Genomic DNA, 20,441 nt, shown 5'->3' with positions numbered 1-20,441 from the left:
CGGGACCACGGGAGGACCCGCTGCTGTGGCCGAGTGCCAGGCCTGCATAGAGCAGCGGGGACCCAGATGTCCCCAGACCTGCACTCGGGCTGCTAGACCGAGCAGTTTCCTCTCCCTGGGGGGAGACCTCCCATTCCAGCATTAAAGCCACGAGGCTCTCCATCCAGCAACATTCTAAAAAATATCCAAAAGGCCCGAGGCCCGGATCTTGGACCATTGGCAGCCCTGCCCAGCTCGGCCTGCCTGGCAGTGCCGGCTCTGAGCAGAAGCTGGTGTTTTCTCCCGCAGATGAGGCCTTTCTGTCCTGCGTGGAAGCCTTGGCCTCCTCAGGTCGTCCTGTCTGGAAGCCCTTGGGCCACGCTGGACACCTGGCTGCCGCCCACCCAGCCCTTTGGCCCCGATCACGGCAGGTGCCGGGCTGGTGGGGCAGGCAATGCCCGGGAGCAGCATCCCTCTCCTCCCGGGGGGGCCGGCTCTGGGCAGCGGGTCTGCATCCCGTTCCGTCCCAAGTGCCACCCAGGCCCCTGAGGCCCGTGGGAGGCACCATGGGTACACATCAGCTTCAGAGGATCGGGGGCCACCGGGCACCCCCAGGGTGACCCTCCCAGGCGCATCCTCCCACCCTGAGCCAACAGGCCGTGAGCTCAGCTAGTGTGAGATGATGTGTGCAGAGTGGAGATAAGAATTTGCAAAAGGGGAACTGGGTGACAGTGGCCAGCGTGCCAGGTAAGAGCCGTGCCCGTGCTGCGGGGGCGGTGGGTAGGGCAGGCGGAGGTGGGGGGTAAGCCGGGGGCCAGCCTGCCCCTCCCTGAAGCCCCCTCCTCCGGGTGCCGCACAGCCCTGCAGAGTGGCTTACACGGGATGAGGCATAGATGGGGGCTTCCTGGCCGAGCCTGCAGAGGCGGGTGTGACCCGAGGGGCTGCGTGCCTGGAACAGGAGACGGGGCTGGTGGGTGGCGAGGGCCTCCCGGTAGCCGTGGGTGCCACGTGGAGAGGCCCAGTCCCAGCCGGGGGCTGGGAGAGGTGTCACCTGTGTGTTTGGGGGGGCAGGGGGGTCACAGAGAGCGGGCAGGGGAAAGCCCCAGACCCCAGGCCAGCAGAGGCGCGTGCTCCCTGCGTGCTAGGTGCCCGGCCTGCCTGTGCCCCGCTGTCCTGCGGTTCGGCTGACCTCAGGGGCCCAGGGTGCACCCTCCCTGAGCCGGGGGCCCTTCTCTCCCCCGGTCCTCCCCGTGTGCCCCGCCACGCTCTGCCGGAGTGAGGACGTGGACCTCGGTCGCCCTGGGATGTGCGGGGCTGGTGACGGCTCAGCGCAAGCCCGGCCAGGGCCTACGCCCCTTGTGAAGACTCAAACTGCGAGCACAGCCAGAGGTTCCATTCTGGGGTGAGGGCCAGGGGTGTCCCCGCAGAGCCCCCTGTGGGGTACGACGCCGTTTCCTCTACATGCACATGAAGGGGAAAGAAGAGCCAGTGGGCGGGGCCCCCACGCGCGACGAGCTCTGCCCGAGGAGCTGCAATCCATGCCCTGAGCATCACTGGGAGTCGGAGGGTGGGGGGGCACAGGGATCACCGCTGGGCCAGCGGGCAGGGGGCAGGTGGTGGGTGCCCAGCCACGCCAGGGCCTGGGGTGGGGGTCCCTCTGCCCGCCCCCCCAATGGGTGGCTGTGCCCTCGGCTGTTTTGTGTTCTCTGTGATGGGACAGTTTGGGGGAGGCTCCAGCGTGCTCAGTTCTGGGACAGGGTCATGCCCTGGGGGGGAGCAGTGGTCAGGAGGGAGCAGTGGCCGCGTGGCCACGCCCGATGACCCACAGCCCTCCGCCTCGGTCATCGGGATGAGTGCTAGTTGAATGTGACCTCAAAGTCATCCTGGCAAACCTCGGCCCGAGGACACGCATGCATTTGTACATGTCCCCTTGTATATGTCCATCCTGGCTGTCCCCTTGCTGCCTGGCTGCGTTCTCAGTGGGGGGCCTGCCGAGGTGACCTGGATCAGGCCGAGTCAGCTCCGTGTCCCCACGGGGGCTGCAGCAGGTGCATTTACGCCACAGGCATCAGCACAGGGTACGACGTGGGGATTCGCGCAGAGCCGCTTGTACAGCATCTCCAGTGCCCCGCAGAGCACTGCCAGGGTGCCCCCGAAACGGGGCCCGTGGGCGCCGCGCGTCTCCCACTCTCTGGACGGACGTGGGGAAGGGCGGGGACCGGGGCTTCCTCCCCCGGGACGCGCACCCAGCTTGAGGTGTCCCCCTGCCTCCCAGCCAGCGGCCAGCACCCTGCACTCGGGCTCCCGGGGGTCGGAACTCCCGCTGGGTCCTCGGTGCCAGACTCGGGTCCCAGCTCTTCAGAAACACGGATTGAGAGTGAGTTTCTTCTCCTTTCGATACTAAAAATAATGGCAACAAATACTGGCTTCCTGAAGTCCAGCCCAGCTGGGAAGACTCCAGATGGTGAAACAGAATTTAAGATAAAAGAGCTGGGCCCCCCTCCCGCCCCCTAGGAAGCCCACGTTGTGCGGCCAGCCTGGAGGTGCGGGGCCAGCGCACACGGCTGCGGCGCGGGCTCATGAAGCAGAGGTTCTGCGTGAGGATGTGTTTCACCGCTGTTGACAAACCCGTCTTTGAAACTCGAGGCTTTAAGAAGGAGCACGGGCCCCGGGGAATTCGTGTCTTTCCTCCGAAACCCTCTGCGGTGTGGATTTCCAGAGCAGTGCGTGCGTGCACACACCCCGTTCACACCCCCACGTACACGCAGCATGCACGCTCAGACACAAACACAGGCATACGGGCAGAGCACGTGCGCACACATAGCTACGCACGGATGCACGTGTTTTCACATGTACACACCCACAAACAGTACAAACATGGGCATGCACCCACAGGACATGCATGTAACCATCCACACGCACACCTGGGCTCGCATACAAGAGCCAGCCCTGCCCGTTGTGACAGTTTGTCTTTAGGGGGCGGCTCCTGCTCACCTGGCCCCCATCACGTTCTCCCGGAGATGGGTGTCACACGTGTCATGTGCGGGTGGGTGCCCCCTGGCGTGTAGGTTGTGTGCACCCGCTGTATGTGTTTAGCGTGGTGGTCCCATAGTGTGTACCTTGGGCGCTGGCACACCATCATGTGTGCCCGGCGGGTATGTTCCATGTCAATGGCTCAGCTGCCACGTGTGCCCATTACGTGTGTCACACGTGCCTCTTTCATGTGCATGTCATGATCCTCCCCTGCATGCGTTGTGTGTGCCCAGTGTATGTGCCAGGTGGATGTCATGTGTGCCAGTGGTGTGCGTGTTCCCGTGCTCCCACAGCTGTTCCGTGCACCCCATCACGCGTGCACTGCTGTGCATGGTGCACGTGTGCTTAGCAGACCTGCCCTGCGTGCTCCCTGCACACAGGATCCACCGTGTGGGCACTGAACGCGCTGGCTGCTTCCAGATGCCAAGCCAGCCTGACCCCTGGGCTCAGGTGGCGCCAGCCAGATGCCTCTTGTGCGTCCTGCTGGTATCCGGGCTCCTGCCATGGGGCTCCTGCCAGCCGCTCACAGGCCACTCCGGGCATTCGCTTCCTTTCTGTGCGCCAGGACCTGCACCCTCTACTCCGGACTCGTGGCACCCGCTGTGCACTCACACCTGCCCTCACCTCCTAGGTGGCCCAGACTTGACTCGTTGGAAACCAGACACCCATCAGCACTCCCGGCGCCCGCAGCAGGCTTCTGGCACATTCCCCCACCAACCTCCGGCCCTCCGCCTGTGTCGCTGGGCCTAGCCTCGGCTCATCGCCCAGGTCTGCCCACTTCTGACGTCTCCTCTGTCCCTTCCCGCTGCTCTGGGTTACTGACGGCTGTGCGGCCTGCCTGGCCCCTCAGTAGTGCCCAGAGGTCCCTTCCTAGGACTCTCACTGTGCTGTGGTCCCCTTCACGGCCAGAGACACAGGGCTCGCCCGGGCTGTTCAGCTGTGGGCTGAGAGTGCCTGCCCCGAGTGTCTCATCGTCGCGAGCCCTGCTGTGGCTCAGCCAGTGCGGCCTTCCTGGGCAGCGGCTGTCTCCCCGCCCATCCCATCCCGCTGACCCACCCATCCTCTCCCCTCGAATACGCTCTGCAGGAATACAGGCGACCGCTTGATTGGGTCCAGGAGGCTCTCTCTTTGGTGGCCTCTGGGATGGCGTGTCCGTCCTTGGATGGAGCCTCCCGAGGACACTGGGAGTCCGGTTGTAATCAAGGCATCATGGTGTCATTTTGGGCAGGACGGCCCTTCCTCAGTGGACAAGCCTGGCTCTTCTGTCCTAGCAGGTGTCCCTGCGGCTTCCATGGAAACCCCGCACTGTGCTGCCCAGGGCCAGGCCCTGCCTGTTTGTTGCATCAACTGTTCTTGTGGAAGTGGGGCCTGGGTCTCACGGTGTCATGCAAATGCGGGCCCAGCCACGTGGGAGCAGTGTGGGCACTTGGCAGAGTCTGCACCAGCCCTTGCTCTGATCCTGGGTGAGTGTGAGGCACGCAGCTCTGGGGGGCTTGGGGCTCCCCTCCCAGTGTTCCCGAGGTGGACGCTGCCCTCCTGCCCCCGCCCCATCCTGGACCCAGGAAGAGGAGGAGCTACCCTCCCAGGGTGTCTGTAGGCTGTCAAGGCGATGCCAGACTTGCCCGGTGTCCCGACCTGCAGCTCCACTCCCACGCGGCCTCCTGTGCCCAAGGCCTCCCCAAGGGTGTGGCTGTCTGGGTCGGCATGCAGGCCCAAACACTGCTCCTGTCCGCTCCCAAAGCCTGCCTGCTAGCTCCCTACCTGCTGCATTTACTGCGTCTTCCTCCATCTGAGGATGCCACCCGGACTCTCCTCCACTGAGATGACTTTTCTCCCCATTAACCAAGGCCAGAGTCCCGCCCCAACCACTCCTACGGCCTTTGGTGGTTGGAAAGAGCACGTGCTCACACTATTTTAACAAATCCCTGCAGACGGCTATTGCACACACACACCCGTGGACGTGTACACCATCGTCTTATTCTCTTCAGCTACTGAAAACCGTTGCGTTATATGGATAGAACGCACATCACATTATCTTTGGGATAATACACTTTCTCAAATCATAGAACACCACATGGTCTGTGTGTTAAAAAATTCAAGCAGCCAATTAAGTTCTGAAATGACAAACAGAATTCTATGATTCTACCTCCCTGACCGTTTCCCCGGGAGTGAAACTGTGAAGAGTGTACTCTTTGCCCCTTCTGGCCCTTCTGTTGTAATTTTTACTTACTTTTTTTTACCTGACCCTCTGATTTCGGGTGCCTGCTGACATGTTGCGGCTCATCGCCACGGGCTGGCACCTGCCCCCTGTGTTCCAAGCTGGGGAGGATGCACAAAGCCCACTCTCCACTTCCACTTTCCACCTAACTTCCTTTGTATAATTAAGAAAACACAAGAATTAAGAACTTTTACTTATCTTTCTACTATAAATAATTTTCTGAGCTTTATCTACACCTTGTTTTTAAACCTTGAAAATGAAAATATGGCAGTCACGGTATTACTCCACAGATATTATGCATATCTCACATTTGTGGTGAGCTCGGAGGAGAAAGAGGGATTTATTGCAAAGGGTTTTAGCAGTGGAAGGAGATTCTTCCATGTGTGAGGGCCTCATGCATTTGTACGCATTTTCTTTAGTTTACTGTGGTTCTGAAGAGTCAGAGAGGCTATGTTTTCTTGATCCCATATTCCCACATCCCATTTCCGGATTCCTCTGGCTGCTGGCATGTCAGCTTTTTGTTTGGGGTCTGTCACGGGTTAAACTGAACTCTCAAATGCCCTTCAGTGGTTTGCCATGTGGACAATTGAGCTGGGTATAAAATTCTGGAAGCCGTATCCTTTCCCGTCAGGACTTAAAAAGCCTGCTCCCATTGCTCCCAGAAGCTGGTTTTGCTAAATGAAAAGTCATTATTAATTGTTGGGGTTCTGTTTCTCCTGACCAATTTTGAGGGTTTCTTGCATTTCTTGGGTCTGGGCCTGCCCGGTGGATCTGCTCAGAGTATGGGGCCCCTAGTATTGGATGATGTGTGTTCACTTCACGTATGTGACTTTTCCTGCTCTCTGTTCCCTTTGTTTTTCTCCTTTAGAATGCTTAGTGAGCGAAAGTTTGGCAGCCAGGATATACCTCGTGTGTGTCTCAACTTTCACTTACCCTCTCGGGGCGCTTTCCACTTGCTTCTGTTCTGGGACATGCCTTTGCCGGGTTTTTTGCACCCCGGTTTTCAGTAATGCCCATGCCCCTGAGCTTAACGGTGGTTAGCACATTCATTTCCCGACTTTTTTTGCTCTCTCAGTTTCCTTTACTTCAGAGTAGCCTGAATGATGCTACTTAGAATGATTATTATGATTTCTCTCTTCCTTGAATCATTTCTGATCTCAGCCACCTCATTTCAGGTGTAGACTATCAGCGTCCTACACATTACAGGTATAGACTATCAGCATCCTGAGTCTTCCTTCCTGTTCATGCCACTGCCTTTCTGCAGCTACCTGGCAGTCCTGCCTGCTGGGTCCTCCCTGTCTAGGAATAAAGGCTGAGGTGTGTGCAGTGACTGGTCAGTGTGGGTCACCATGGTCTTGTGAAGCCCAGCAGGCTTCTTGCTTGACTGGGAGAATCTAGGTTGGGGGGTATTTCCCAGTCCTGTTTGTGCAATCTGGGGAAGCCAGTGGGACCCTTCTCAGTGCAACATAGAAACATATAAAGTACCAAGAAAACCAATTATATCAAAACGAGTTTTATCAAATGTTGGAAAGTTGATTTTGATAGAGTAATATGTTTGCTTTATTAAAACATTATGTAAGAACGTCTGGCAGTGGGGCAACTGTAATTTGAAGTCAAGGTGAACAGAAACAGTATTTTGCAATATTTGCAAGAGCTGTAATGTGAAATGAAGATTCCTCGGATTTCTGTCAGTGGCAGAATCACAGTTATACCTACACTATTGTGTTTACTGCCTCTGTGCCCACTCGAAGGTAATGCCGATCGTAAGCCAAAGACATATCACACAGAATACAGACTTTCTCCACCCAGGGTCTTACACCTCCAGCACTCTGGGGACCTCTCCGGGCTGGGGCCACCTTTCTCTTTGGACAGCATTCCCCTCGCTCAAGCCTGAGCTAAATTTGTCTGACACCAGCTGTGTGTGACGGGGGAGTGGGCAACAAACCAACGCAGCACTGTGGAAATACAATACACCCCCTTCCAGTGAGTGTCCACTTTGTGAGCACGTGCCCACGTGCCTTGGACGCGCTGCTTCCTCCTTTGGCAACACGGGCCAGTAGGGTAGGACCTGGGCATGCTTCTGGTGGCTCCAGCTTCAGGCCCTGTCCTGCAGCATCATTCCTGAATTTCTCACCCTTTCTGGCCTCCAGATTGTCCTCGTTCTTGACTCTCAACACCATTACAGTTTTATCAATTTTGAAACGTCTTTCTGGTGAGAACTGGAAGTCTCTGTCCAAGGTCTGCCTTGATGCTTACCCTGCCCTTTTGAACAGACTTCCCAGTGGCACTGAGGCCTCCATGATGTGCACTATTGACCCACTCTTGTGGGCGCCAGCCACAGGGTCCCTCGATCATCCCATTACCGCCTCTAGGGGTACAAGCAATGCCACACACATTTACTGGTAGAAGTACTTGGCGCCCAGAGGAGGAGGTGCTTTGGCCCCCACAGCAGGACTCATAGGTCCTCCTAACCTACCTGTTGCAAATAAATGCCCACGTGCTTCTCTTTATGAACTTCCTTTTTAATTCTCTTTACAGAAAGATTCTCCAAATGGTTAGTTTTTAAAGTTCCCCGGGTGAATTTAAAGTATTTTTCAATTTTCCAAATTTCAAATAATATGCACCTAATTGGGAACATGGGATGTCAGAGGTGGGCTCTGTTTCCCAATTGATGTTTCTCTGGGGTCTTGGGTGTGTGTACAGAATAAGTGCCCCGGTGACCCTTAAGCCTTCTGAAGCGGACAGCTCTGCTCCGCATGAGGAATGACGGCAGTGACCTTGGTGGAGGTCAGACTGTGCGCACGAGGCAAGACGGTTCCCCCAGTGATTGCCACAGGTAGGGTATTACTGGAAAGTGTCTAGGGGGTGAAGGCAGGGGGGCAGGACAGGAAACGGGGCTCCGAGAAGGGGCTGCAGAACACCAGCCCTCTCTGAGGTCCCGAGTCGCTGGCTGGGGTGAGACCAGGGCCACTTCTCTGGGTGAGGGTTGGGACTGGCACCCTCCTCTCACAAGGCTTCCCAGGAGGGCAGGGGCCTTGGGGACTGATAGCCCCGGAGGTGTGGAAGGGACTCTCAGGTGGCCTCCCCTCTGATCAGGGGCTGGTACCCGAGGATCATGGGAGGCAGGCAGTGGCAAACGGGGCGCTAGTCCTGGCCTGCCCTTGTTGGATTTGGTGCCTGCGTCCATGCGTCTGCGGATTTCAGTTTCCCCAAACACACAGTGAGGGCCCGGACCTACCTGACCTCTGGGAGCCCCTTCCAGGTCTGCCGGCTTTCCCTTCCTGGTACATAGATGTTTGGGCAGGAAGGAGCCGCCTTCCTGCCAGCCCTACCTTATCCTCACAAAGCCCCTCAGCCCCCCTCCCCCCAGGGGAGGTGTCCTTGCCGCCCACCTGTCTGGAGCAAGGCAAAGGCACTGGTTGGTGCAGAGGCTCCGGCTCCCTCCCACATCCCAGCTCTTTGCTGGGCCTTTGAATTCAATTCAGCCAAACCTGCCCGGAGGCCTACCTACTACAGCAGCCTCGGTGCTGGGCAGCCACCCTCAGCAGGACGCGGGTGCTCCTGGCCCCGGGCACCGCAGGCGAGGCCAGTGGCCAGAAGGAAGAGCGCCCCTGCCTAGACCGGACCCGGCAGGCAGGGAGGTGCCCCCGTTGCCTCCAGATTGTCGTGGACATCTGGGCATTTGCTGTGCGCCCCCACCCCCGGGTGCTGGCCTGGAGGATGTCACCACCCCGGCCCCGGACTTGGTGTGCGTGTGTGTTTCCGGGCGGAGGTGCCGCGGGTGCGTCGAGGGCCGCCGCGAGGCCTGGGCCGGGCGCTCCCCACCCCTGGGGCTGCGCGGAGGGGGGCTGGGCGCGCTGGAGGCGGCCGCCCGCCGCGGAGGCTCTGCAGTGAGGCCCCTGCGCACCTAGGTGGAGCCCGACCCGCGGTTTTGGGCTGGACAGGCCCCGCCTGACCCGCGGGCGCGCCAGGCGGGGGCGCTGCAGGGCGGCGGGGTCCCCCGGGTCCCCTGCGCGGCCCAGTGCGCATCGGCGGCTCCGCGGACCGGGCGGAGCGCAGACGGCGGCGGGCGCGGGCCGGGCTCCGGCTGGGGCGAGCGGAGCAGCGGGCGGCCGGGCGGGCCCCACCTGTCGGCACCGCCGCCGGCCCTGCTCGCGGCCTCGGGCCTCGTCCGCCCGCAGCGGCCGCGCGGCGCGGGGGGCGCGGGGGGCGCGGGGGGCGCGGGGCGCGCGGAGAGGCCGGCTCCGTCCGGGGCCGCGCGGGCCGCGCAAGTTGGACCTGGGCGGGCTCGGCCGGGCCCCGGCGGCGGCGATGCTGCGGCGGCCCCGCGCCCTGCGCGCAGCCCCGGCCCCGAGCCCGGCTCTCCGCGGCGGCGGCGGCGGCGGCGGCGCGGCCCCCTGAGCCCCGGCCGGAGCGAGCGCGGCGGCGGCGGGGGCGGGGGCGGCGGCGGCGGGGGCGGCGGCGGCGGCAGGCGAGCGGGCGGCGGCGGAGGGCCGAGCGCGCAGGACCCCCGTGCGCCGGCCGTTGCGCAATCGGCGGGCCGCCGTCCGGGCCCTGCGGGCGGCGCGGCTCCGGGGGCGGCGGCGGGGCTGATTCATGGGGCCGCGGCGGCCGCCCCCCCGCGCCCGGGCCCCCGGCGCCCCGCAGCCCGCGATGCTGGCCGAGTGGCCGGAGCGGCGGCCGCCGCGGCCCGAGACTTCCCGCTAACCCCCGCCCCCGCCTCCCGCGCCCCCCGCCCCCCCCTGCCCGCGGGACGCGCATCGCCGCCCGGAGCGGCGCCTCCAGTCGCGGCGGCGGCGGCGGGCGGGGGGCGCGGGCGGGCGGCGGGGCGGCTGCACCCGGCGGGGCGCGGATGCGGCGCCTGCACCTTCGCAGCGCGGCTTCGGGGGCTCCGGGGGCTCCGGGGGCGCCGGCCGGGCGCGCACTGCGCGATGCAGCTCCCGAAGGCGCTCTGGGCGCTCGCGGGGGCCGCGCTCTGCTGCTTCCTCGTCCTGCTCCTCCACGCGCAGTTCCTCAAAGAAGGTAATTGTCCCCCGCCGTGCCCGGCCGCCGGGCTCCCAGCACGATCCGCCGGCGCCGCTGCGCCCCGAGCGGCGGGGCCCCTGGCGCGCCCGGCCCTGGCGGGCCCCTCCCCGGGAGCTGAGGCGCGCGGGCTCCGGCCCCGGCCGAGGCTGCCCCGCGCCCCCGCCCGCTCCCCGCGCCGCTCGCCGGCTCCCCGCGGCCCTCGGTAGATGGCACCCGCGCTCCACGCTGGCGGCCGGCCGGGCGCGGGGCTGGGCTCCCGGAGCCGGAGCCGGAGCCGGAGCCCGGGCGCGAGGCCTGCGCGCCGCCGGCCGCTCCCCACTGGGCCCGCGGGCCGGGCCGGGGGACCTGCGGGCTGGGGGTGCGCGCCCGGCCCTCCCCGGGGCGCCCGGATCCCGGCCCTGCGACGTGCTCAGGCGCGCGGGGTGGCGGGACCCGGAAGGCTGCACGGTTCTTCTTGGGGACAGGGGAGCCTCTCTCCCTGGATGCCGGATGCCGGCGGTCGGGTGGGCACCCCTGCAAACTTGCCGGCCCGGGAGCAGGGCTCTCCTGGAGCTCCGTCCTGCCGCAGCCTGGGCGCAGCCTGGCGGCACTGCCGACCCCGGCTGCACCCACTGCCCCCACGGCTGTCGGTGCCCTTGCCCTCAGGCACCTTGCCACCCGCCGGTGCTGCCCGGCGCTTCCCCTGGCCGGCAGGGAAGGCGAAGCATAGGACGGAGCTGGTGTGGCTGGGAAATGCTGGCGGATCCTCATTAGCTCTGGGTTCCTACAAAGGAAGGATTTGCAACATTCAGCTGCTTCCCTGCCTAATTAATGAGCTGCTGCTGGCTTCCCAGGGAAGCAGGTAGGTGTGGGAGGCCAGCCCCAGGCCGGGTGACCTCCCCCCAGCGGCCCCGCGTCCGTTCCTCTCCCTTGGGTTTGGGTCCAGGCCCCAAAGGGAGAGGTGGCCATCCCAGGGGTTTGCTGCAGGCCTGCCCTGCCCTGCGGGGGCCTGATGCGTCGCCCCCCGCGGGTGGAGGCCAGCTCCCCCCAACACTGGCTACCTGACCTGCATCAGAAGTGGGTGGTTCTGCCTTGGGCTGGTCCGGACGGGCTGGCACGACTCCAGAGGGCCGTTCTCAGCTGTGTCCTCCCCCAGAGGATCCGAGGACCCACCAGGTGGCCAGGGGGCCCCCTGGGCAGCTGAGTCTTGTTCAGATGTTATGCCCTTTACTTTTCTTTCCCTTTTTTTGGGTGGGGAGGGGATTCGTTTTGGAGAGGGAACGCGTGCTAAAGTTTCACTGCGTCTCTCCAAGGTCGCAAGTGCCCGTCTGTGTGGGGAGTTTGTGTGATGGAGGGAATCGTCCCTGGTTCTGAAGCTGTGACTTAGTAAGCGACTGAAGCCAGTGGCTGCTCTGATGGCGTGTGGCTGAACGATTCCCTCCCGTGTGCCCCACGGGAGCTGACCGGTCCCCGTCCCTTCGGAGGACGGTGCCATCCTCCTGAGGCCTCGAGCCTTAAGGACGGTTTCTTTTGGTCAAGGGGCAAGAGCTTATATCCCTGGGTTCGAAGATGCGGCGTGCGTGGCAGGTCAACGTTTGAGCAAATCACCGGGCTCAGGAGTGAAGTATTTTTGAGGGCCGGTTATTGAGAGTCCTTTGCAGAAGATCTCGGCGTTTACTTTGAAGCAGACACATATGTGCCAATGTTCTAGAAGGCGGTGTAGGAATGGGGGTGGGGCAGGACACGGGGCCACGGAGCAGGTGCGAGCCCCGACGCCACCGAATCCTTTAGCCAGATGGGAAGTCCGGTGTTTGCCTGCGCAGCACCCCCCAGGGGTCCTGGAAGTCCCGTTAGTCGGCCTGGAAACGGTGGTTCTCGCCGCCTGGGGGTGGCCCAGCAGCATCCCTGTCCTTTGACCTGCCCCTTCCGTCCCCTTGGCGGGGCCCACCCTCGTTGCACGGGAGACGCAAGCTGCAGGCGCCGGGCCGCTTTGCTCCGGGAGCGTGCTGGTCAGCGGGAGGGAGGTGGCGAGGCGGGCCGGCAGGCAGCTGGGGCTCGTCGTCCGCAGATGAGCGGGAAAGAGTTGTTTTCAATAGCCATTTCCATGAATCTGGTGTTTCAGGGATGAAGAATGGGGGACGCGGGGAGCCGTTTGTCCACACTTCGCCTTTTGTGCGGACATGCAGGTCACCCTGTGGCTGGTCGGTCCCCCTCTGGCCAGTCCGCCTCCCACTGTTTGGGAAGATGAATAGGGCTGTGACTGGGGAGGGACGTGCATTGTGATTCCCTAATTGCAGCCCTGGCTGGCCCAGCCTTTGTAGGAGCGGGCCTGGCTCGGGCAGCTGGAGACAGCCCCTGGCCGTGGCCGTGGCCATGGCGTGGGAGGCCGGGGCGCACCGGGGACCCAACAGCACCTTCCCTGCTCACTCCTCGGGACACATGGACCCTGCCCTGGGATGCAGGAGGCCCCGTGTTCGGCTCCTGAACGCAGCGTGCAAATGTACGTTTGGGGATCCTGGGACCTGGTTCAAAACACAGCCGCGTACTTAGGGGGCCAAGTGCCTCTGCGATGGCAAGCCAGGCCCCGGGCGGAGGAGGGCCGCCGCTGCTTTCTCCCCTTCACTCCGCGTGGTCTCAGGACGCGGGGGCAATGGAACAGCTGGAATTGGAGCAGTAGCTCCCACCTCCCTCTTCGAGGGACTTTAATAGATTTTTCTCCCATCTTTCATTCACTTGACAGATTACGGCCCTGCCCGCAGATTAACGGCTTTTGTGTTGATGTGAAGATGGACAAAACCAGTAAGGAGTGGCAGGGAGACGTGAGCGACGACCCCTCGCCAGGCCCGGCCCCTTGGGCAGCGAAGTTTGGGGGCTTGGGGTCGTGCAGGAGACGAGGCAGGAGCAGGGGCGGGAAGTGCAAGTGGGAGGGAGACCCTGGGATTTGTGTCTGTAACACAGACGGGAGATAGAGGTCTGTATCTGTAAGTCCTTCCGGCGGCAGGGGCGTGCGTGAGATGGGTGAGCCCCGCGTCTGCAGCTGGGCACTCGCCGTGGCCCGCGGGGCCTGGGCAGCCGCTCTGGGGCACGCACGGCGTGATCGAGTCAACACGACTCAACATTCACACGCGGGGTTAGCTGCTCGCTGTGAACCCAAGGCCGGAGGGGGGGGGCATGCTTGACCCCGTCGAGTCCCCGGGTGGCCTCCCGTTAATGGACGTGGCTCTGTGTGCGGATCACTAATTGCTGTCCTGGTCACAAGAGTAGCTGCCAGCACGGAGCGTTCCCGTGTTTGTCACAGCCGGCAGCTAATTTTAAACAACAGATAATTTAGGGCTAACGGCACCTTTTCGAACGTATGATTCCATCGGAAATATTGATTCAATCAAAAAAAAAATGAAAACAAAAATCTTCCCGGTTAGAGCACGTGTGCACCCCCGAGGTCTGAGCGGGTTGGTGAGGGTGTGGTGGTCCTGGGAGCTCCGGGCTGGGCGCCGTGCCCCGTGCCTTTGGGGTGCCGCACACAGGTGTGTGTGCATGCACATGGGAGGTCCCAGCCCTGGGCTCTCCCAGCGGGCCCATGACCCCAACCCCACCGAGGCCTGGCGACTTCTCCCTGCACGGGGAGCACAGTCCTGGGGGGGCCCGGCAAGTGCGAGTGGCTGCGGGGAGGTGGGATCGAAACGCCCAAAGAATAACCGGCTCCTTTATCATTTACTATCATTCCTCGTGTGACAGAGAATCTAAATAAAACCCACACTCACCTTAACGGGAGGCTGGGCGCAGAGTGTCTGACAGCCGTGAAAGTTAACACATAAAAGGACCGGAAATGGAGGTGACTTTTCAGATGTGATGTGGCTCAGTCCTGCTGTGGGCGGTGGGGGCAGCCTGCAGAGGCCCCTGGGGAGGTGGGCGCGCTGCCTGGGGCCCACGGAGCCTGCGGCGTTGGGGTCACACACGCGGTGGGGGGGGGAACCGAGCTGACGCTGCCCCCCTGCAGCAGCCCCGGGAACAGGCCTCGGTCTCTCTTGGTGGGAGAGCCGCCCAGAGGGCAGCAGGTCCCCTCCCGGGGCCGCACATCCACATTTGCGCCCGTGTCTGGGGGGCAGGCCCCCAAGCAGTGTGGGGACCCCAGGAGTGGAGAGGCCATGGGGCGGCCACAGCCCCTCCCTCGGCGGTTGTAACAAGGACTGATGAGTGACGTGGGGTTGGATGACTCGAAGGTTCCCCGGGCTTGTGTGTAACGCCCTTCGGCGCGTGGAATCGGTGACGTGCGTTATGAACCGGGTTTGAGGCACAGCTGCGGACGTGGGGGCCGAGCGCCTGGGTGGTGGCGCCAGGACCCAGGCAGGGGCCGCCACTCCTTCCTCTCTGTCATGTAGAGATAAGAAGCGTACAAACACGCGTGATGTGTGTGAAGGGAGTTCTGACACGGACACGCACGCAGGTGCGTCTGCCCCTGACGTGGGGCTGCTCCTCACACGTGTGTTCTAGTGAATGGATTCGGGGTGTGTTTTGGGTGGACATTAGTGACTCCCGTGGCTGCCCTGCTGCAGGGTGCCCGGCCTGCCCTCTGGGAGCTCTTCCTGCGCGGAGACCAGACCTGTTCCTGGCCCTCCCCCCACCCTGGGTGTGTGCGGCACAGCCTCAGCCCTGCTCACACGTACGCTCTCTCGCGCACACATTCGTGCACACACGGACGGACGTGCACACGGCCCCTGTGCCTGCAGCCTCTCAGCCCAACGAAGGGCGTTGAAGGGGAGGCCTCTGCATTTCCCTCCCTTTCGCCTGACATCATGTGTGGCCGAGCGTCTCCAGAAGGTTCCACGCCTCGGGTGGCCACGTTCCATCCTGTGGAAGGGGTGTTTTCAGAGTGAGGCCCGGCGAGGTCCCAGAGGTCAGCAGGACCACCACCACGTGTGTGCTCACGTTGCCCTTTTCTCTGCAAGGACCCACCCGTCCCCTTGCACGCCTGCACACTTACTCCCCTCACAAGTACTGGATGCCTTCATGCAGACCCGAGCCGTGGCTCACACACGCTTGTGCAGATGGCCTTTGGGATGCGGAAGCCAGACTGGCATGGTGCCAGGCGCATCCCCGGCCGGCAGGATGGGAAGGCAGAGAAGCTGAAGCTTTGGGCGACTGCGCGGGGTCCTTGGCAGATGGGTCTCTAACCCCGTGCCGGGTGCCTGGCGGCTGTGCTCCTTCTGGGCTCGGTTCACCAACACACGTGGGCAGACGACCCCCGGGTTACATCAGCCGGACGGCATGGTGCTCAGGGTGGTGGCGAGGGGCTCAGGGCTCTGGGGGCAGACGCCAAGCCGAAGAGGATGCGGGATGCCAGCTGATCTGGTCGGTGCGCAGCCACTCATGGCGTCCCTGCTGAGTGCACCCCACTCCCTGCCCGTCTGAGCACCAGCCTACACTACTAGCTGCTCCCAGCCCGGGAGGCCTTCCCGGGGTTCTGGCTTCCAGGGCGGCCAGTGCGGGATGGCCAGGCTCCCCGCCCTTCCGAGGGCACTGACAGCCAGGCCATGGCGCGCCCTCCCCGGACAGATCGACAGGCCTACAGGATGGGCATCCCCACGGGAAGGGAGCAGCAGGACCAGCAGACGGGGTGGGGGGGAAGGTGGCCGAGGGGGGCGGTAGGCCCGATCCACCTGCTTTTTCAGGAGCTTCCTTAGTTACCAAGTGCTCGGGGACCCTGGTGACGTCCCCCCGCAGATGCTGTTGAGCGAGGTGGCCCACGGCTGCAGGCAGGGAGGGAGGGTAACGGGTGTCACGGAGCTGGGCCTGGGCTGAGAGGGAGGCCCTTGCTGTGGACACACCCAGGTTCCCGACAGCGAGCCGGCAAGAAGCCCAGGGACAGGCCGTCCCCATGCTGGGGGGCAGGGGGTACCTCTCTGGACGGGAGGTGGGGAGGAGGGTGAGCATCTCCCCCGGAAGTCCTGGCTGCACTGGATCGCTCTGCTTTCCCCCGTCCACACTGCCTGTGCGATTTGCCTCCCCGAGCCCAGGGAAGACGTCGGGCGAGGGTGCACGGATTGCTTTCCCGTCGTGGGGTGTCCTTGAGGCCACTGTGACCGTCTGCGCCTGCCACGCTCAGCTGTGTGACCTGACGGTGCCCACGGCCTGACGGTGCCCACGGCCACTCCCCGGTGATCCCCGAGGGCACGGGACCCTTTTGTCCAAACAGATTTGTGAGAAGTGGTGGTGGAGGTCCCCCCACGTGCCCTGCACCTCCTCCCCGCGGCTGAGAGGTCTGAGGACTCTGGCCCAGCCCACCGAGAGCTCCCTGCAGCCCTGATGTCCTGTGTGTCGCACACTTGGGCCATCGCCTGGGGAACCCCGCATGGGGGGTCGTGGTGGAGCTCTCGGCGAACTGACACGCGTCCCTCGGGCGCCCCGCCTGGGCTATGTGGGCGTGTGCGCAGGGGCATCCCAGGACCCACCTCCCGTGGGGCTGGCCAGAGCTGCTGTGGTCATGCAGTGTCGCGGGGCCGGCCGCTGTGTCACCCGAGCAGTGGTGTGTGCGGTTCCCCTGCACCTAGGGGCTCGTCGAGTCACTTTGCTCTTGTCTGCTTCTCCCTGAATGGCGGAGGTGGAGGCCGGCTGCAGGGGGAGGGCCGGGAGCGGGAGCAAAGGACGTGCCCCCGGACTTGACTCTCAGGCCCGCGGTGCCAGACGGCCCCACGCCCATAGGGCTCATCCATCCCGAAGCCCCCGAGTCGTGGCGGAAGGACGAGCACTGCTCCCTGGCTGGCAGATGCTGGGGCTGTCACCCCCCGCCCGCTTGCCCCAGGTGCACCTCGCCCCGTCCTCCTCTCTTCCTGTTCTGCACTTTTGGAAACAGACCGGGCTCTACTGGGTCTCGAGCTCAGCGCCCCGCTCATGGAGCTGCGTCCGCCCCCAGCTCATGGCTCCTCAGATCCGCAGAGGGGAGGCCCTTGCTCCCAACTGGGCCTGGGCCGAGGCCCCGGGGACGCCGGTGCTGCATGCGGGGGGTTGCTTTCCCTTTCTGCATGGGAAGGCCAAGGCGAGGTGTGCAGCGCCCCTGCAGGAAGAGGGCCCTGGCCGTCTGGGACAGGTGGTGTCATCCTCAAGGCCGTCCACCTGACCTCTGGGGAGGCCATGGGGTTAGAGCTCCCTGGATGCCAGGGCCCCGGGCTGGGGCCTCAGTCTCCCGGTGACAGCAGGACCTGCAGCTGGATATGCCCAGGGGGTCCATTTGCTCTGTCCCTGCCCTGCCTGCAGGTGCCCCCAGCTTGTGTGGGGCAGGTCCTAGTGAGTGTCCGTCCGGGGTGCTGCCTGAGGACCCTGCGGGAATACCTGTCCCCACACTGTTCCTGTCCACATTCGCCCCTGTGGGTTCTAACCCACGTCTATTTAGAGGCTGTTCTTACTTTATTTATTTATTTATTTATTTATTTATTTATTTATTTATTTATTTTTCTCACTTTAAAATGCATGTTCTTTGGCTTGGTGGGTTGAGCCTCTGACTCTCGATCTCAGCTCAGGTCAGGATCTCTGGGTCATGAGTTCGAGCCCTGTGTTGAGGCTTAAAAAAAAAACAAACAGTTTTTTTTTTTTTTTTTTTCTGCACACAGAAGGCAGGTTTTATTAACTCGTGACCTGTCTGCTCCAACTACCACGGCGATGAGCCAGGCCCTCTGGGTTGCTGCGCTACGAGTGGAGCCCGGGCCTGCCCGTCAGTAGCTCTACCCCAAGGACTTTAGGGTGTGTTCGGCGCTCTGACCCCGGGGGCAGCCACAGCACCCCGCTCCCAGGACTGTTGCCTCCACGACAGTTTTGATAGGCGTGCGCCGAGCACACACCCAGCGCCTGCTGTATGCCGGGCAAGGCTCTGTGCTGGGGAGCCAGTGGCCCCTGGGGGAGAGGTGGGGCGGGAGCTCGAGTGTGTGCACATGTGAGAAATGCACATGTGGGGCCCCCCAAACGTGTGTGCCCAGAGCGTGTGGATGTAGCCGTGTTTGGAGATGGGGTCTTCGCAGAGGTCGTTTAGCTAAGGGTTTGGAGACAGGGTCACCCTAGATCATCCTGGGTGAGGGTCCACCCTAATCCCACAACAGGTGTCCTTAGGAGAGAAGAGCCGAGGGTGCAGGGGGGTGACACGGCCACTGGGAGCGGGAACAGCCAGGAAGGAGCCTCCAGAGGGAGCAGGGCCCTGCTCCCTGCACAGGGACCTCTGGCCTGCAGGCCCCCCAGAGAGTGGATTCCTGTTGCTTGAACCGCGTGTTTGTGGTGACGTGTTGGGGTAGGTGGTGGAGGGAGCACATGGCCGGGGAGTCAGTGCATGTGCCGGGGCTCGGGGGAGGGGGAGGCACACTCTTGGGGGTGCCGGGGCTCGCTGCACTCCTCCCCTCTGGCTCAGGCAGGGGGCCGGGACAGCACACACGCGCGCAGTGGCTTCTCTTCGGGGTGTTTGCACCCATGGAAGCGATGCCCTTGGAGCTGCAAGTCGGGGTGCACGCTGCCTCCCCAGGTCAGCCGTCGGGTGGAGCAGATGCTGCAAATCCAGCATCTCCCAGAGTGCGGCACGCACCGCTGCCGGCCCACGGGATGGCTTTATGCAGGACACGGGTCGGCGTTTTGCACATTTTGTACATTTTGCACGTGTGTGTGTTTTTACGGTTACCTTCTATTTGTGGTGGTAGTGCTGCATCCTGGTCACGGGAGACGCGGGCTGCCTCCAGGTGGGAACGTGGTCTCAGGCGTGGGGAAGGCGTGGAGAGGTACCTCGCAGGCGGGATGCGCATCTGCTGAGCGCCCGCCGGGTGCGCAGGACGGGGCGCCAGTGGGCGGGGGTCAGGTTGCAGGCCCCGGGAGCTCCGGAGACTTCCGCAGGTGTAGGGGGCTGCACTCGAGGAGCCCTGGTCACTTCCTTGGGTGTCCAGGCTGGCCAGGGACCGAGAGGCTCTCTGCTGGGGGACCCAGGCTCCAGGGCAGACGTCAGAGGGGATGGTGGCTCCGACGGCACGGTACGAGGCACCGCACATGGGGCACCCCAAGCACAGACAGACACGTGGGGTCCCAACTGCGGAGCCACGTTCTAGAGCAGGGTGTCAGCAGGGCTGTTCCTTCTGGGGCTCCTGGTGCTCCCCGACCTCTCTCTGGGGAGGACCGCCCAGTCTGGGTGCCCCTGGCTTGTGGCTGCCATCTCTGAGTCTGTGGACTGGGCGCCTGCGTCCTCACCCCTCCCAAATGCCCTGCTCGTCTCTTGCAAGGACCCTCGTCCCTGGATTTAGGGCCACCCGGATTCAGGATGATCCCATCTCAAGAGGCTTCATCATATTCATGAGGACACTTGCTCCATTGAGGCCACGTTCTGGGTTCCAGGTGGACCCATCTTTGGGGGGCCGTTGGCTTACCGTGTTAGGGGTGGAAGCAGGTGTGCTCTGGCGTCTGGCCCCAACCCCATCTCCCTGGGCTAGAGGCCCCGATCTGGGCGACCGTCGAGCTGCAGCTCAGCCCTGCTCCAGGCTGGTGCCCCCCCTTTGCGCCGGGGTTCTGCGGCCTGTGGGTGTGCGGGGGGTGGGGGTGGAAGGTGGGGCGGGCGGCCAGCAGCTCCTGCCCCTCGTGGACTCCGCGGCTCCTTCCCGGGAGGGGCAGCCCCGCGGAGTCTGCCCTTGTGGGTGCGTCTCCCCGGGCCGTGTGGGGGCCTCCACTTGGAGCCCCGGGGCCACCTTGGGAGCCAGCCTGCCCGGGACCGTTTGAAAACTAATCTATCTTTTTTTTAAAAGATAATTGTGAAAACCAGTTTGACATTTGTGCCTGGCCTGCCCCAGAGCGTTTTTGATTCCAATTGGAATAGGCTCTTGCCAATTTGGCTGTTACCTGGTAAGTTATTAAGAACCTGTTTCTGGTGTTTCTTCTTTTATTCCTGGTTTTCCCTTAGCGCCCTAATTCCTGTTAGTTGAAGGGAATTTTTTTTTTCCCCGTTAAGTGTGTGGTTTGGCAACAAAAGCGAAGTGCAGACGTTGGTGTTTTGAGTTTTTCCCCGTTGCTGCTGGGAGGGTGTGAACGGGGAGACTGTACCCCACTTTCCATGCAGAATCTTCTAGAATGGAAGGCAGGTCCTCCTGGGTGGGAGGCACTTTTCAAGCAGCAGCTCGGGGAGTGGGAGGGGGTCCCCAGGCCCGGTCCCTGGCTGTCCCCTGGGCTCCCACTCCCGGGGGCTCTCATCGCGTGC

The 20,441-nt window shown here is 62.9% G+C and overlaps 1 protein-coding gene across 2 annotated transcripts in view; it reads left to right on the top strand.

The window, feature by feature from the left end:
• Positions 1-20,441, top strand: part of TAFA5 (TAFA chemokine like family member 5) — a 156,762-nt gene that overhangs the window by 51,868 nt on the left and 84,453 nt on the right. Inside the window, exon 1 of one of the 2 annotated variants that reach the window (XM_055329478.1) lies at positions 10,121-10,252. The exons of the other annotated variant lie outside the window; for it this stretch is intronic. Coding sequence (XP_055185453.1) covers positions 10,162-10,252 — 91 coding nt within the window. The 5' untranslated portion in view covers positions 10,121-10,161. Of the gene's footprint in view, positions 1-10,120; positions 10,253-20,441 lie in introns of those variants that run through there. 2 annotated transcript variants of the gene reach the window in all.

Source organism: Nyctereutes procyonoides, unplaced genomic scaffold (genome assembly GCF_905146905.1).
Source record: "Nyctereutes procyonoides isolate TBG_1078 unplaced genomic scaffold, NYPRO_anot_genome, whole genome shotgun sequence".
NCBI lineage: Eukaryota > Metazoa > Chordata > Mammalia > Carnivora > Canidae > Nyctereutes > Nyctereutes procyonoides.
Note: the sequence above shows the minus strand (reverse complement) of the source record. Positions and strands in the feature narration are given on the sequence as shown.